The sequence below is a fragment of the Armigeres subalbatus genome, chromosome 2, assembly GCF_024139115.2.
Source record: "Armigeres subalbatus isolate Guangzhou_Male chromosome 2, GZ_Asu_2, whole genome shotgun sequence".
Lineage (NCBI taxonomy): Eukaryota > Metazoa > Arthropoda > Insecta > Diptera > Culicidae > Armigeres > Armigeres subalbatus.
This window is the reverse complement of record NC_085140.1, coordinates 341,252,229-341,267,024: the sequence shown is the minus strand read 5'-3', so window position 1 is coordinate 341,267,024 and position 14,796 is coordinate 341,252,229. Positions and strand designations below refer to the sequence as shown.

The following is a 14,796-nucleotide window of genomic DNA, read 5'->3' as shown; positions in this document are numbered from 1 at the left end:
AGCTCTACGGCGAACCCAGTGTCCAGAAGGTAGCTAAAGCCGGAAGGATACGATGGGTAGGGCATGTTGCAAGAATTCCGGACAACTACCCTGCAAAGATGGTGTTCGCTTCCGATCCGGCAGGTACGAGACGGCGTAGAACACAGCGAGCGAGGTGGGCAGACCAAGTGTAAAACGAGCGTGGGGCGCATTCGAGGATGGAGAGATCGAGAGTTAACGTCGTTGCCGACCGGACTTTGTGCGTTCCCATCGGTGTCAGCATTTTGGAGTTGGCAACATCGAGGCGCATCAGCAGAACCAGGCGAACGATATTGGGGGCGATCATCGAACCTGTACCTACCGAGGCAGTGCAGACTCAGGATACTTGCAATGTAGTTAAGTTGAGGATAATTTTGACGTTGGCTTTCTCAGTCTAATTTAATTAAGACGGCTAGTTTGGCATAGTTATTTGTTAGTTAGTACCATCAAGTTGTGTATGCGTTGTGTATATGTGCAGTAAATATTGTCTTCCAATTAATTTTTAATATCAAATGTGTAATGCAACTACAAGAAGCTCCAACTACCCAGTTAAGACATTCATTCCGTATGTAACGAGAGTCGGCCGACAGCTTATCTCTTGAAAAAGGTCCAATACACGGGACCGAAACGTCGAGCTATGCCAAACTAGCCGTCTTAATTAAATTAGACTGAGAAAGCCAACGTCAAAATATCCATTCTACCAGTCGCAATCTCCAACAATCATCAAGATGGTTGAGGATAATAAATCAGTTGGTTGTGAACAGTGAAAGTAGTTAGACGTTTAAGTTTTTTTTTAAAGAACTCTGTTTTTTCGAATTATTAATTCGTGTATTGTGGGGTCAAATTGCTTATTCAGTGGTTTCTGTTTAGATGTAAACTAAATAAATAAATGAATGTGCTTATGCATATTGCATATTGATGGTAGAGTTTTGTGTAGAAATTAGAGGTTGCGGGTTTAAGTCAAGATTGGGCCATCGTTCTCACGAGCAGTTCTCAATACTATGGCTTTTCAATTTTAACCAATTTTATAATTTCGACCTTTTGTCCCTTCGACATTTTGTCCTTTCGACATTTTGTCCTTTCGACATTTTGTCCCGTCGACCTTTTGTCCATTCGACCTTTTGGCCCGTCGACCTTTTGTCCCTTCGACCTTTTGTCCATTCGACCTTTTGTCCTTCGACCTTTTGTCTTTCGACCTTTTGTCCTTCGACCTTTTGTCATAGATTCTCCGCTCGATGCCCGCTTTTCCATACTTTCTGTCCTGTTCAGTATATCTCCTGCAGCGCTACGACGTCGAAGTTGCGGGGATGTAATTCACTGTAGATTATCCTGTCGTAACCTGCGAAGCCTAGCGACTTGCAGTTCCATGTTTCAAGCTTCCAATCATGATCCTTTATTGCTTTATTCGTCGCCTAGGTCGTTGCTTGTATCGAGTCGTATTATCTTCTATGTCGTTCGTAATGGTTGTTTTTAAAGGCGGCTTATTGGGCCTGCGCAAACCTCCTGTCTCGTCGGAGGACCGTCGTGTCAGGGCTGTTTGGCGTCCCACCTAACACCAGGACTTGGGCTTGTACGCTTTGAGCGGCACACGGTCGCTTTGGCGGAGCCTACTTGCGGATACATGCAGCTTTTTAGAGAAGTTTAACAGAGCCCACTGTCAAACCCCACCACATCCTAGGCAGGCACCACAACTCGCAGATGGCCTGGGGAGGGATCGGCAAGCCTTTGGACGTAGTCCTTGCTGCCCCCATCACGCTATGTTTAAAGGCAACTATTATGCAAAGTGAATGCACCTCGGATGTTAAGCCGTTAGATCATAGTTTTTGACCTCTAGTTTAAGGATCTGTGTCGATTAAAATATTTCATCGGTGAAATTTTGACTTTTCTACTATTTAAGGTAATTTTTTAAACCTAAAAACCTTTTTTGATTTTTTAAAATTTTTTGAAACAAGTTGCATAAAATCCAATCACTAAATGTTTTTGCTGATGCTTTAAGAAACATTTTCATATAAAAACAATTTTCATATGATGAAAGTAGCAGAAGTTATACTAGAAATACTGTTGACACCGAACATGTATTCCATTTTTCGATAGCAAATTCTTGTGTAAATGCATATCTCATACGTGTCAATTTAAAAACCAGCAACCCTGCACCGTCCACTTGTTATCATAGAAACAGAGTTTAACGCTGGACAGGTTAAGAAAGATACTCAATTATATTTCAATTGTGTTCATAATCATCTTCTAGAAGGAGGAGACTATGATGACACAATTTTAGACAAAACCCCTCCTCCAACGCTACATTAGCTGGTGGGATTGGTCTACCAAATGTTCGGCCCTGTAGCAAAAAAAAAAACATCAAGCCAAATCTGAAGTCTGGACATCAGAGGTCAACGCAACCCATCAGGCTTAACTTGGTTTCACTGGGCGTTACTGCCGAAGTCTTTTAGTAAAACGAGGTGTTTTGAAAGTAAAATAATGCAATGGTTATTACAAGGTATTGGATAGTCTACCACAGGTAGTTGATTGCTGTTTTAGTGTATCTTGTGTTCAGACGCCATACCAGCTTTTGTGACAGTTGGATAGCAGCCGGGCTACCAATCACCGGAAAAAAATCTTATATTGAAATTCCATATTCTTGAATTTTGTGAGCCCATCAAAGAGAGGTCTTACAAAGTATATGGAGCAAACAACGGAAGCCATCCACAAAATTTTCTATACTATCTAGCAAAACTACAAAATGCCAAATAAACATGAACAGTATGCAAGTAAACTGTTATCCACGGTGGTAGCATATGACAGTGGTCACCTAATGCAGACGTCCATTGTTGAACCTCAATCCAATCAAGTTTGAAATAAAGAATATAAATACTACTTTGAACTAGTTCGTAGTTCTAATTATTTGTTGATTTGAAATTTTGAAAAGTGATATTATGTTCTGGAATTGAATAATACTTTTTCTTAATGGCATTACATAAATAATTATACCGCTTCCAAAGCGTTCATTTAGCACTTCTACAGCTATTAATTGTGAGGATTCTAGTCCAAGTTACCATCTTCACATTCGTATATCACGAGGCTACGATGATATTTTATGCCCAGGGAAGGCGAAAAAATTTCCTAGACCAGCAGGAGTCGAACCCAGCCACTTTCAGCATGGTCTTGCAGTATAGCAGTGCATCTTACCGTACGGCTAAGGAAGGCTCCTGACCTATTCTTAATAAACCCTAACAACATTGAAAACTGGCAGTAATTTTAATATAACTTCTACTACGTTTATCATATGAAAAATGTTTTTATATGAAAATATTTCTTGAAGCATCAGGAAAAAAAATTAGTTGATGGATTTAATATAACTTGTTCCAATTTTTTATTTAAATCAGGAAAGGTTTTTAGGGTAAAAATAATACCTTAAATAGTAAAAAAGTCAAAATTTCACCGATGAAATATTTTAATCGACACAGATCCTTAAACTAGAGGTCAAAATCTATGATCTAACGGCTTAACATCCAAGGTGCATTCACTTTGCATAATAGTTGCCTTTAAACATAGCGTGCCCCAGCTGTGTTATGAGCTATGTATATTTTAGACGCCTAATCTGACGCCTAGATTAATCTCAACAAAGCACCGAACAGCTGTCATCTTTTTATTTTAGCTTTGCTGCATCGCAGCAAGCGTGGAATGCAAAGATGACAGGCTGCTCGTTGCTTTATTATTGAAATTGGTGTCATTGAAAACGCGAGGTGGAATAAAATTGTATCCCGAAAAGTTTGTCCTTAAGCAAAACATCAGTTATCCGAGCATAAGGACGGTTGATCCGCCAATTCTGCATGCTGATGTTCATTCTGTAGAAAATGTAGCTGAATTTTTGGTGGCTTTAAACTGGTGGTGATGGCGGTTGCATGCAAGTTTTTGAAACGGACTTGCATGGAACATTTTTATGTTAATTTCACTTCATTTTTAAGTTACATATAAGAAAAACCATTGTAACACGCAAATGTAATGATAAATCGTTAGATTCGATGTGCTTAGACCACTTCGGGAATATACAGGACATTCTTTCGAAAAATTTCCAATTTCGTCAAATTAGCGGTAATCATCTAGCTCAGAGCTTCCCAAACCTTTGAGTATGCGACCCACCTAGCAAAATTCTCGCTCAACTTTTCAAAAGGACCTAAGTAGCATTTTTTTCATGAATTAATTTGAATAGCGCAATCAACAGAACAGCATGAAAGCTTTTGATTGCAGCACTCAAATTAATTCATGAAAAAAATGTTACTTAGGTCCTTTTGAAAAGTTAAGCGAGAATTCTATATGTCTCGCGACCCACCTATGAAAAAATGCATTTTACCAAGTATTATTAAGCATTAATTGAATCAGAATGTCATCTGTTTCAGCTTCTTCCACATAAAAAATATTCACGTTACCTTACATGTACAAATGCAAAAATGACGAACATGGTATTGTTTGTCAAAATGTTAGCGTTTTTATTTTACTGCATTAAGGGGACAGCTTTTAGGCATAAATGTTTAAATAAAATAGCGTGGTATTGGATATTTAAAATAAAATGCGGTTTGAACTTGAAATAATGTTCCTGAAAAAAATGATCAAAAGGTTCAGCATTCGAGCTGCAATTAATATTTGTTCTGCGCGACCCACAAACAATCCGCTCGCGACCCCCCTGGGGGTCGGGACCCACAGTTTGGGAAACCATGATCTAGCTATATCTCAAAATTTGGACGTGTTTGAGCATATCTGAAGACGGATTCGGAGCCAGCGAACCAAAATCTACTGAAGACATATCACTTGGCTCTGAGGACACAGAAAAGGAAAAAATATTATCAAAATAATATATATTTAGGATCTTGCTCCCAATTTTTCTCCGAAACTTTGACAGCAAAAAGTGCAACTTTAGGCTAACTTTACCAAATATGCTCTGTAAAATACCTCATATTCAAGATCTTCTTATTTTACTTACTTTACTTATGGATCCTGTACACCTCAGGTGGTGCAAAGGACCGACCTGAAAGATCTCCATCCTGAGCGTTGTTCAGCTATCGTTTTAACCTGTTGCCAGGTTAGATTTCGGTCGACTTCTTTTATTTATTTATTGAGGATTCGCCGCCATGAGCCTCTGGGTCTGCCTCTGCTGCGATGTCCCGCTGAGTTCCAGTCTAATGCTTGTTTACAGATTTCGTTTCCGCCCCTACGTAGAGGCGGGCCGACCCAGCCCCCCTTCCGATCCTGAATTTCTGTTGCTATTGGCCTCTGGTGACAACGACGGTGGAGCTCGTTGTTTGAGATCCAGTTGTGAGGCCACCAGGCCCGAATTATATACCGCAGGCATCTGTTGATGGGCACCTGCAGCCGTTGAGTGTTCTCCACTGATACTCACCATGTTTCGCTAGCGTATAACAGCACAGATTTCACGTTAGATTTGAAAATTCATATTTTGGTGCGTTCACTTATCTGTCTGTTTTCTTGATCCGTGCGTCTATGTCGATCTTGGTACCGTCTGACGCCGTGCGCCTTTGTCGATCTTGGTACCGTCTGACGCCATTTGACTACCAAGATATTGGTAGCTTTCAACATTCGCCACTGGTTGCCCGGCTACTGTGAAACTGGAAGGAGTCACCGTGTTTACATCCAACTATTTGGTTTTGTTGACGTTGATGACTAAACTTGCCGAAGAGGAGCGCTCATCAGCCAATTCGAAGCCATGGTTATTAGACCTCTTCATGTTTTTAAAAAGTATCCAAAATTCAACCGGTCAGCCCAGAATCACAATTCTTATGCTAAAATAAGTCTCCTGTCGAATTTTCAGCTAATTCGGATAAAATTTCGAGGTGGCTCAAGTCGATTTAGTGTTTTTGGGCTATTTTCAATTTTGGAAAAAATCTAACAAGAGATATAAACGTCGAAAACTATCGCAACAACCTCTAAACGGAAGCTTTTGGTGTGCTCTACAAGTCTTGTGAACATTGCGATTCATTCCGTTCACGTTTTGTCCATGTTAAAGTGATTTTCAAGCTTTTAAGTGCATAAAAGTACTGTTTCCCCCAAACGTCGTTGTTCTACAAAATTCTTGAATTTATGACAAATGATTGCTAATTTATTACATTATTATTCCTCTTTTTTCCCTGGAAATTTGAGTTATATAATTGCCCATGTGTGATTTACCGGTAAATTCTTAAAAATCAGAAGCTGAACATTTGTCATAAATTTGCACGCTGAGATTTATTCAAACAAGTTGTTCAAATGAAGAAGCTTCGATTTCACTTGTTACTACAATGCACTCGATGTTAAAAGCATACAGACATATGGTGAAATTAACAAAATTTGGAAGTCGTTTGTTGTAAGCATCAAATATCATATGATTTGATTTATGCTTTGTTCGAACAACTTGTTTGAAGAAAACCTAACGTGCAAATTTACGACAAATGTACAGCTTCTGATTTTTAAGAATTTAACGGTAAATCGCACATTGGCAACTATATTACTCAAATTTCCAGGGAAAAAAGAGGAATAATAATATAATAAATTAGCAATCATTTGTTATAAATTCAAGAATTTTGTAGAACAACGACGTTTGAGGGAAACAGTACTTTTATGCACTTAAAAGCTTGAAAATCACTTTAACATGGACAAAACGTGAACGGAACGAATCTTGTAGAGCACACCAGAAGCTTCCGTATAGAGATTGTTGCGATAGTTTTCGACGTTTATATCTTTTGTTAGATTTTTTCAAAATTGAAAATAGCCTAAAAACACTAAATCGACTTGAGCCATCTCAAAATTGTATCCGAATTAGCTGGGAATTTGACACAAGGCTTATCTTAGCATTAGAATTGTGATTCCGCGCTAACCGGTTGAATTTTGATACCTTTTGAAAACATGAAGCGGTCTAATGGTTATAGGCTGTCGTAATAGCCCGCGGTTTGGTTCACGGTCAATCGCACCTACCAGAATCTCGTCGATTACGATGAGGAACCGTAACGGTGATAGAATGCATCCAGCACTCTACACGAAAAGGCCTCGTACTGTGCTTCGATGAGGCCGATGATTTTCTCAGGAACCCCCTTGCGTCTCAGGGCGCCCCACATATTCTCGTGATTGAGACGGTCGGAAGCTTTTTCGTAGTCAATGAATACCAAGTAAAGGGACTCTTGGAATTTGTTGACCTGCTCCAGAATGATACGGAGCATGAGCATATGGTCCACACATGATCTTCCGGCACGGAATCTGGCCTGCTGCCGCCAGAGAGTCGCATCGATCTTCTCCTGAATCTGGGCTAGGATTACTTTGCATAGAACTTTGAGAACGGTACACAGCAACATAATGCCTCGCCAGTTATCGCATACAGTCAGGTCACCCTTTTTGGGCACCTTCACCAAGATACCTTGCATCCAGTCGACCGGGAAAGATGCGGTGTCCCAGATATTACGAAATAAACGATGCAGTAGTTGAGCGGATGTCATGGGGTCAGCTTTGAGCATCTCGGCTGATATGCGATCGACCTCTGGGGCTTTATTCGATTTCATGCTTTGGATGGCTGTTTGAATATCTAGCAGTGATGGAGCTTCGGTATTGACGCATGTTATACGTCGGATCCTAGGCAGATCATGCCGAGGTGGTGGTAGCCTGGCTGGCACTTGAAAAAGTCGTTCGAAGTGCTCGAACCAGCGTTTCAGCTGGTCAGTTGGGTCGGTCAATAACTGATCATTCGCGTCTTTCACAGGCATCGTTGCATTCAACTTCGCCTCGCTTAAGCGTCTTGAGATATCTTAGAGGAGGCGAATCGGTTGCTGCGTCTCTCTCTCCTTCATCGGCCAGAGAGTCTGCCCACGCTGGCTTGTTCGGTCGACATGAGCGTTTTACTTCCTTCTCAAGAGCCGAGTATCGTTGACGGGCTAAGACTTTGGCTCCTCTGGTTTTTGATCGCTCTTCTTAGTGTCTATAGAATAATAAGCTAAACATGGTTTCCCAAACTGTGGGTCCCGACCCCCAGGGGGGTCGCGAGCGGATTGTTTGTGGGTCGCGCAGAACAAATATTAATTGCAGCTCGAATGCTGAACCTTTTGATCATTTTTTTCAGGAACATTATTTCAAGTTCAAACCGCATTTTATTTTAAATATCCAATACCACGCTATTTTATTTAAACATTTATGCCTAAAAGCTGTCCCCTTAATGCAGTAAAATAAAAACGCTAACATTTTGACAAACAATACCATGTTCGTCATTTTTGCATTTGTACATGTAAGGTAACGTGAATATTTTTTATGTGGAAGAAGCTGAAACAGATGACATTCTGATTCAATTAATGCTTAATAATACTTGGTAAAATGCATTTTTTCATAGGTGGGTCGCGAGTCATATAGAATTTTGCTAGGTGGGTCGCATACTCAAAGGTTTGGGAAGCTCTGAGCTAAATAAAAAAAACTGTCATATTTTTAGGGGAGGTGCCTCTAAAATGTACCTATGCTATACTAAATCATTTCCAAATATTTGTGTACTTCTTTCCAGGTTAGTCTTGATCTTGCCATCCTGCTGCAAGTGTACATCTATCGAAAGAATCCGCCCCGTAGCACTCATCGCGGTGACTAGCAGTTTGCCCCTCAAAATATTCACAACGGTACCAGTCACAGCATCAACAACACCGATCTTAACAATCACCACATCGCAATCGGCACCACGACAAAGACCAACAGCTACACCCAAACGGGACCGATCCCTATCCAGCGAAACTGTTCCATTTTGAGCAACGCCAAAATCAACCGTTCATCCGGTCCACCAGCCGTGATGGCCTATTCGTCTTCCCCGGCGGCCTCGTCCTTCTACAGTTCCATGATGCAGACGGACTGTTCGCTGTCGTTGAAATCCACGGTCACTCCACATCGACACAAGGTGGGTACCCGCTATCACCATTCAAAATCACATTCGATCTCCGGCTCGAGGGAGACTACACCGGTACGTGTGGTAGGAGTGCCAAGTAGACGAGCGAACTCGGAGCGGTTCGACCGACAGAAAACTGCATCACTGCCTCTTCCAAAGCGGAGGGTACTGAGCTTCAGTGCCAACTGCTCCAGCGAACCTGCGGCGACGGATGACGATAATCTGGCAAAAGAGCACGAGACTGCTGGATCCTCTTCAAAGAAGGGGCGGGAAAATGTTCTTTGCGAGGACGTTTATAATTTGAGTAATGTGGGAGACAACTGTTCGTTCGCAACAATCACCGGGAATGCTTTCAGCAATCGTCGAGATTCCAATTGTACATTAAATAGCAATAGCTACAAAGAGCAGTACATTCTAGGTAGTAACTATAATAATAATATCAATCGTCACAGCCAAGAGCATTATGATGCGATGTTGCTGTCTTCTATGGCGGTGCGGCTTAGGGAAAAGACCGATAAACAAGAGCCCATTGAAATAGTGGAGCACTTTGTCGCTCCAACCAAAACGAAAGAATGTGAGGCTAGTTTGGATGTGAAGCCGCATCACTATGAAACGAATTCCAAATCCCTGGAGGATATCTTATGACGACACGCAGCACTGGTCCTGTGGCCAGTGCTGAAACTTGAGCAAATAGTAAAATTAGAATCAGAGTCAGAATCGAAGCAACAGCCTTCGGCTACATCGACCATATCAAACAATGAATCTCGCACGATGCGGTCAGCTGAGACACAAACCGAGCTGATCGAGTGCAGCGGAGATGAAGGTGCCAGCAGCGAAGATGCTGGAAGTGCTATTGACGACGAACTGGAGGTGATCTCAATGCGGCCTCCAACCGAGGAAGCGACGGATGCAGTGCAAAAAGATGGAGGTCGTGATGTCGACGACGACGACGAGGATGGCTTTGACGATGAGGATATTCTCGGAGAGCACGCCAAGCTGAAGACTATCAAAAGGTTGAACTGTACCAACCTGTTCAACTTCAACAAGCTGGAATTGTTGAACGAACGATGTACGGTGGTTGGTACTGGGCAGCAACAAATCAGCGACAGCAGTCGAAATCTGTGTGAGCACGAAATGCACGTGGCCATCGACGAAGACCTTGAACAGGCCACGACAGCAGGAGAGGGAAAACGGACTAGGAAAGATTCGACTGGTTCCAGCAGTGCGATAGTCTTCATCCAGGAAAGTCCGGAAGTGATATTATAGCAGTGGCATTTCTCTTTTTATTTAAGAGCCGTTATCTATTTTTAGTACTACGCATAGAAAGAGAAATATTATTGTTAGTGAGACTTAATTTCTTTCTTCCTGTGTGAATGCATGAGCCGGAAGTGAGCGAGAGAGGCAACGAGCGAAAGAGTCTATCCTAAATTGTACAGAAGGGATCTATTTTTGTACCAAAAAATCAACAAATCAAGAACAAAGATGTAACATTTAGATTTTTCCTTGGAAATCTATTTAACAGGGCAATTGCAAATTGACCCACAGAACTGCTTGGCAAAAATTGAACCAATAAAAAAAATCGCGCTTCAATGTCATGTTTACCCCGAAACGGTGTTAGTTTCCCGAGGCTCTACCGAAGGGTTGTGTTTTCTACAAGCAATCCACTTTATTATCCACTACTTCATGCCGGAGTAATAATCCACTCAGTTTTTCCATTAGGTAGGTAAATTTAGAATATCACTTTGAATATTTTGAGGGGTCAAATTCTATTTAAGTTAACTAAGACAAATACCACTACAAACGAGAACTATTCTAATTTCATACAAAAAAGAAAGACTTAACCTGATAAACACTAACAAATTTGAAGCCTTTATATCTACGCTTTCTGATTAATGAGAAAAAGAATTTCTATATTGTTTCTTCGTTCGAAGAAACGGAACATCTAATGCATTATATTTAATTGTGAGAATTAGCGATATGTTCAAGTCTAGTCTTAAACGCGCGAATGAGAGAGAAAAAAAGGAAAAAAGATAAAACAGAAATCGAAGAAGCTGGAACGAAGTGAAAGTTTAGTTTATAAAAGTTGGTAGGGCAATTTTGCTGTGAGATTTTTGTTATATTAACTTATTATTAAAAGTGATAATGTAGCCGAATTAAAAAAACAAGCAAGTCGTTAAGCAGTATTGAAGCGATGTGCCTATTTGATTACCTATTTCTTTTGATGTGATGATAGCAGTTCAAGAGCCGGGACAATATGAAAACGGTTATATTTCTCAATGGGGGCTGTTCATAAATTACGTAATGCAAATTTCGACAGTTTTAGACACCCTCCCTCTCCATTGTAACACTTTTTGTACGGAAGATTTGATTTTTTTTGTATGATTCGTAACGATTGGTCTGACCCTTTCCCTTCCCTACAGCGCTACGTAATTTATGAACAGCCTCTGGATGTCATTTCGTGGTTTCTCGTTGTACTTTTTCAGCTTGCTGGATTTAGAAGACTTCATCTTCGAAACATTACGATGTGTTGAAAATATATTTTAAAAAAATAGATCAATGTACGTGATGATTTTTTTTTCGGAATAGTTTGCTTTTGGTTTATCAAAATAGATGGAGACTCTATTTCTGGTAACAGATAAAGAAGGCCACATAATTTTCACGAGAATAACTCGGTGGAGATTCAAATTAGTATTAATATTCACTGAAAAAAAGCATTTACAATTTTGTTTTATTTTGCTGTACTGGAAAATTATACAAATGTACAGAAGCTTTTCAAAATTCATCTTCCATTTTCAACTCGTTAAGTACTCGTCAAACTGCACTGGGTACTCCAAACTTACTGTCGAATAAGTAATCGGCTACTTGCAACTCTAAACGACCAAACTCTTCGCGCACTGTTCATCAAGAAACAATCTTCCGGTAATCAGTAGCCAATGACAAAGCACCTAGCATGAGCCATTCGCAAACATATGCAAATTTCCTTAACATATTCTAATAAACGATCAATGCACTTACTATATACAAAATAATGAAATGCAAACAAATACAACAATACATTATGCAACTATCATAGAGAGATTCAACCGAATATTACCAACCACTTGTAACCGATGTTTAACCAGACATTCTTGAAAAAACAGGAATGCGAATGACACACATGTACGAACTAATAGGCCTATATACTTGTAGTTATGCCGATCGGAAGGATTTAGTACAGAACTCATAGAACGACTCACAAATGTATTTTGATGTGAACAAGAATCATTGAAAAAGATAAAACAAAAGTATGGAAAGTGCCATTTGCTCGTTTGACTCATTTTCACCACTGTAGGGAATTTGTTATTGCTTTCAAAAGGTTTTAATCTTTTTGAAAACGAGGCACCACTGTTAACTATTTTGCTAGCGTTGTACATTAGTTTTGTGCAAAATGTTCGTTTCTAGAGTCAATTATTGCATTTTGAACAAGGACGGCTAAGAATTACTCCAATCAGAAAAACTTTCTCGGTTCCAGTGAATTTGAAGTCAATTTTAGTTTTTAACCTTTGTGATTCTGAATATTAGAATGCATGCGTTTTAATGACAGTAGAAGCATGTGGCCAGCAAGCTAGCGAAAGCTACCATGCCGTTTGAAGGAGAAAATATATTTATATTTTAGGAGAGAATTTAATACATTTCAGTGATGATGACTAGTAGTGTACCACAAGCCACTAGTAGAAACAAAAATGTATCCCTAGTGAATGGGTGAAAAATAAAGTAAAGAAAACAAAATAAAAACATGAAAATTTTGATAAATTTCGATGACAAACCTTTTTAGAATGGGGGAATTGATCATTCGTCGATTGTCGTAATATGCGAATTTTTAACGGGGTCTAGCGATGAAAATGAATTAGACGCGTTTTATAAATGTCTTGATAAAGTCTATGCATGACGAGAAAATTGTCATCGTAGACGTTAACACTCAGCTCGGTAGAGAGGACTTTTTCCGTCTCATAATCGGTAGGGAGAGCCTCCACTCCGCTACCAATGACAATGGCCCACGGCTAGTATATTTCGCTGCTGTCAGAAGGATCAGTGGCCATCCGTAGTACCTGCTTTTTACGAAAGATTATCCGAAAGCACACCTGGATACACCCAGGTCAGTTGAATTCGATCACGGTTGTCAAACGTCTCGAACGAAAGATGCATTACAATATCTAGCGATTGACTGCGGAATGAGTATCGCCAGAATACCGCCAGTAGGAAGAATAGTTTGATTCTACTTTATTGTCACTCGATTTGAGGATAAAATTTCATTTTGGTAGAGTATGGCAAGAAAAAATATTTTTCAGCTATATTTCCTCTGCGAAACACACTTTATATGAAACGTGTAATCTCGTCGAGCAATGTAAAATTTAAACTTTGTTGTGCAAAATATCGAATCATTTCAAGGTTACTTTTGAGCATTGTCTAGCAGGGATCGTAATTCTCACTCATTCTCACGAGCAGAGAATACTTCCTCACGCTGATTTTCGCCGAGAAATTGATTTGCGGGAAAAGAAAAAAGATAACCAATTCTCCCTCACTATGTACCAGTGCCGCGAAAAGTTGATTTGCCCGTTTTCTCACTCCTTTCTTCCTTTTCGTGCAATTCACCAATTGCAAATAGAGTAGCCTTTATGGAACAAACAACCTAACCCCTACATGCAGTCGATATAATGATATGGCTATAGTGACCTGACCACATCCCATTGCCAAGGACGTAGCCAGAGGGGCCTCCCTAATTTGTGGAAAGATTGAACGGGCACTAAAATGAATTCCTTTAAACATGTGCACTTTACGTTCCAATCATATTCAGATATAAGTGGTTGAAATTTAAAAGATTCCCAAAAACTACTGGATTCATAATATATGAATGTTCAAAACAACTCGAAACATTTCGGGCTCAAGAATTCTCCTTGCAATTCTTCTAGTAGCTCCCTTAGGAACTTCTAAATTCCTCCGGAAAGTTATCCACCCTCTGAAAAACGTTCGAAAATCCTGTTCATGTAATTGTATAATTCCTTCTTATCTAGAAAACCGTCACTAATTTTTTAGGAAAGAAAATTTCTTGAAGATTTCTTTTCTACTCTCAAGTTTTCCTTCTAGACATTTTCCAAAAAAAATCTCCGGATTTCCTTCAGGAATGTATTTGAGAGTATCTTCAAAAATACATACGGAATTTCCTCCCAACATTCCACCAGAAGTTTCTTCAGAAATTTGTGACGGAAATCCTCCGATTTCGCTCCATAATTTCATTTGTGAATTTATCAGACATTCCTTCGGAAACTCTTCTAGGAATTTCCCGGGCATTCCTCCAGGAACTTTTCCTTTAATTCCTCTAGGATATCATCCAGGAATGTTTCCGGGAATACCTCCATAAATTCAATAGCGAAATACTCTAGGATTTAATTTTGGAATTCTTATCGCAATCACTTCAGAATCCTTTAAGAATTTCTCTAGAAATTTCTTTTAGAATTTACCCAGGAATTCATCCAAGCATTTACCCGCAAAATCTTCCAGATATTTTTCCGGTAATTTCTTCAGGTACGTCTCGCGGAATTCCTTCAGCAATTTCTCCGGGACTTTTTCCGCGAAATTGACATAGAATGCTTTCCGGACCTCACTCGGAATTTACTTAAGAATTTCATTCGGAAATTAATTTGAGAGTTCCTCCAGGATATCTTCTAAGAGTCCTTCCAGGAATTTCTTCAGAACAAACCTCCGGGAATTCATCCGGTATTTTTTTCAGCAATTAATCTGGGAATACTTTCAGGATTTCATCTGGGAGTTTCCTTGCGGGAATTCCTCCGGAAGTTCTTCCTCCGGGATCTCTTCCAGGAGTTTTTCCAAGAATTTCTCCAGAAACT

The 14,796-nt window shown here is 39.9% G+C and overlaps 1 protein-coding gene across 8 annotated transcripts in view; it reads left to right on the top strand.

Moving 5' to 3' along the window:
- Positions 1 to 11,073, top strand: part of LOC134212851 (solute carrier family 66 member 2) — a 119,468-nt gene extending 108,395 nt beyond the window's left edge. For all 8 annotated transcript variants that reach the window (XM_062691088.1, XM_062691087.1, XM_062691086.1 and 5 more), the window contains one exon: positions 8,543 to 11,073. In XM_062691088.1, coding sequence (XP_062547072.1) covers positions 8,543 to 8,623 — 81 coding nt within the window. In that variant the 3' untranslated portion in view covers positions 8,624 to 11,073. The remainder of the gene's footprint in view (positions 1 to 8,542) is intronic.
- The last annotated feature ends 3,723 nt before the right edge of the window (positions 11,074 to 14,796 follow it).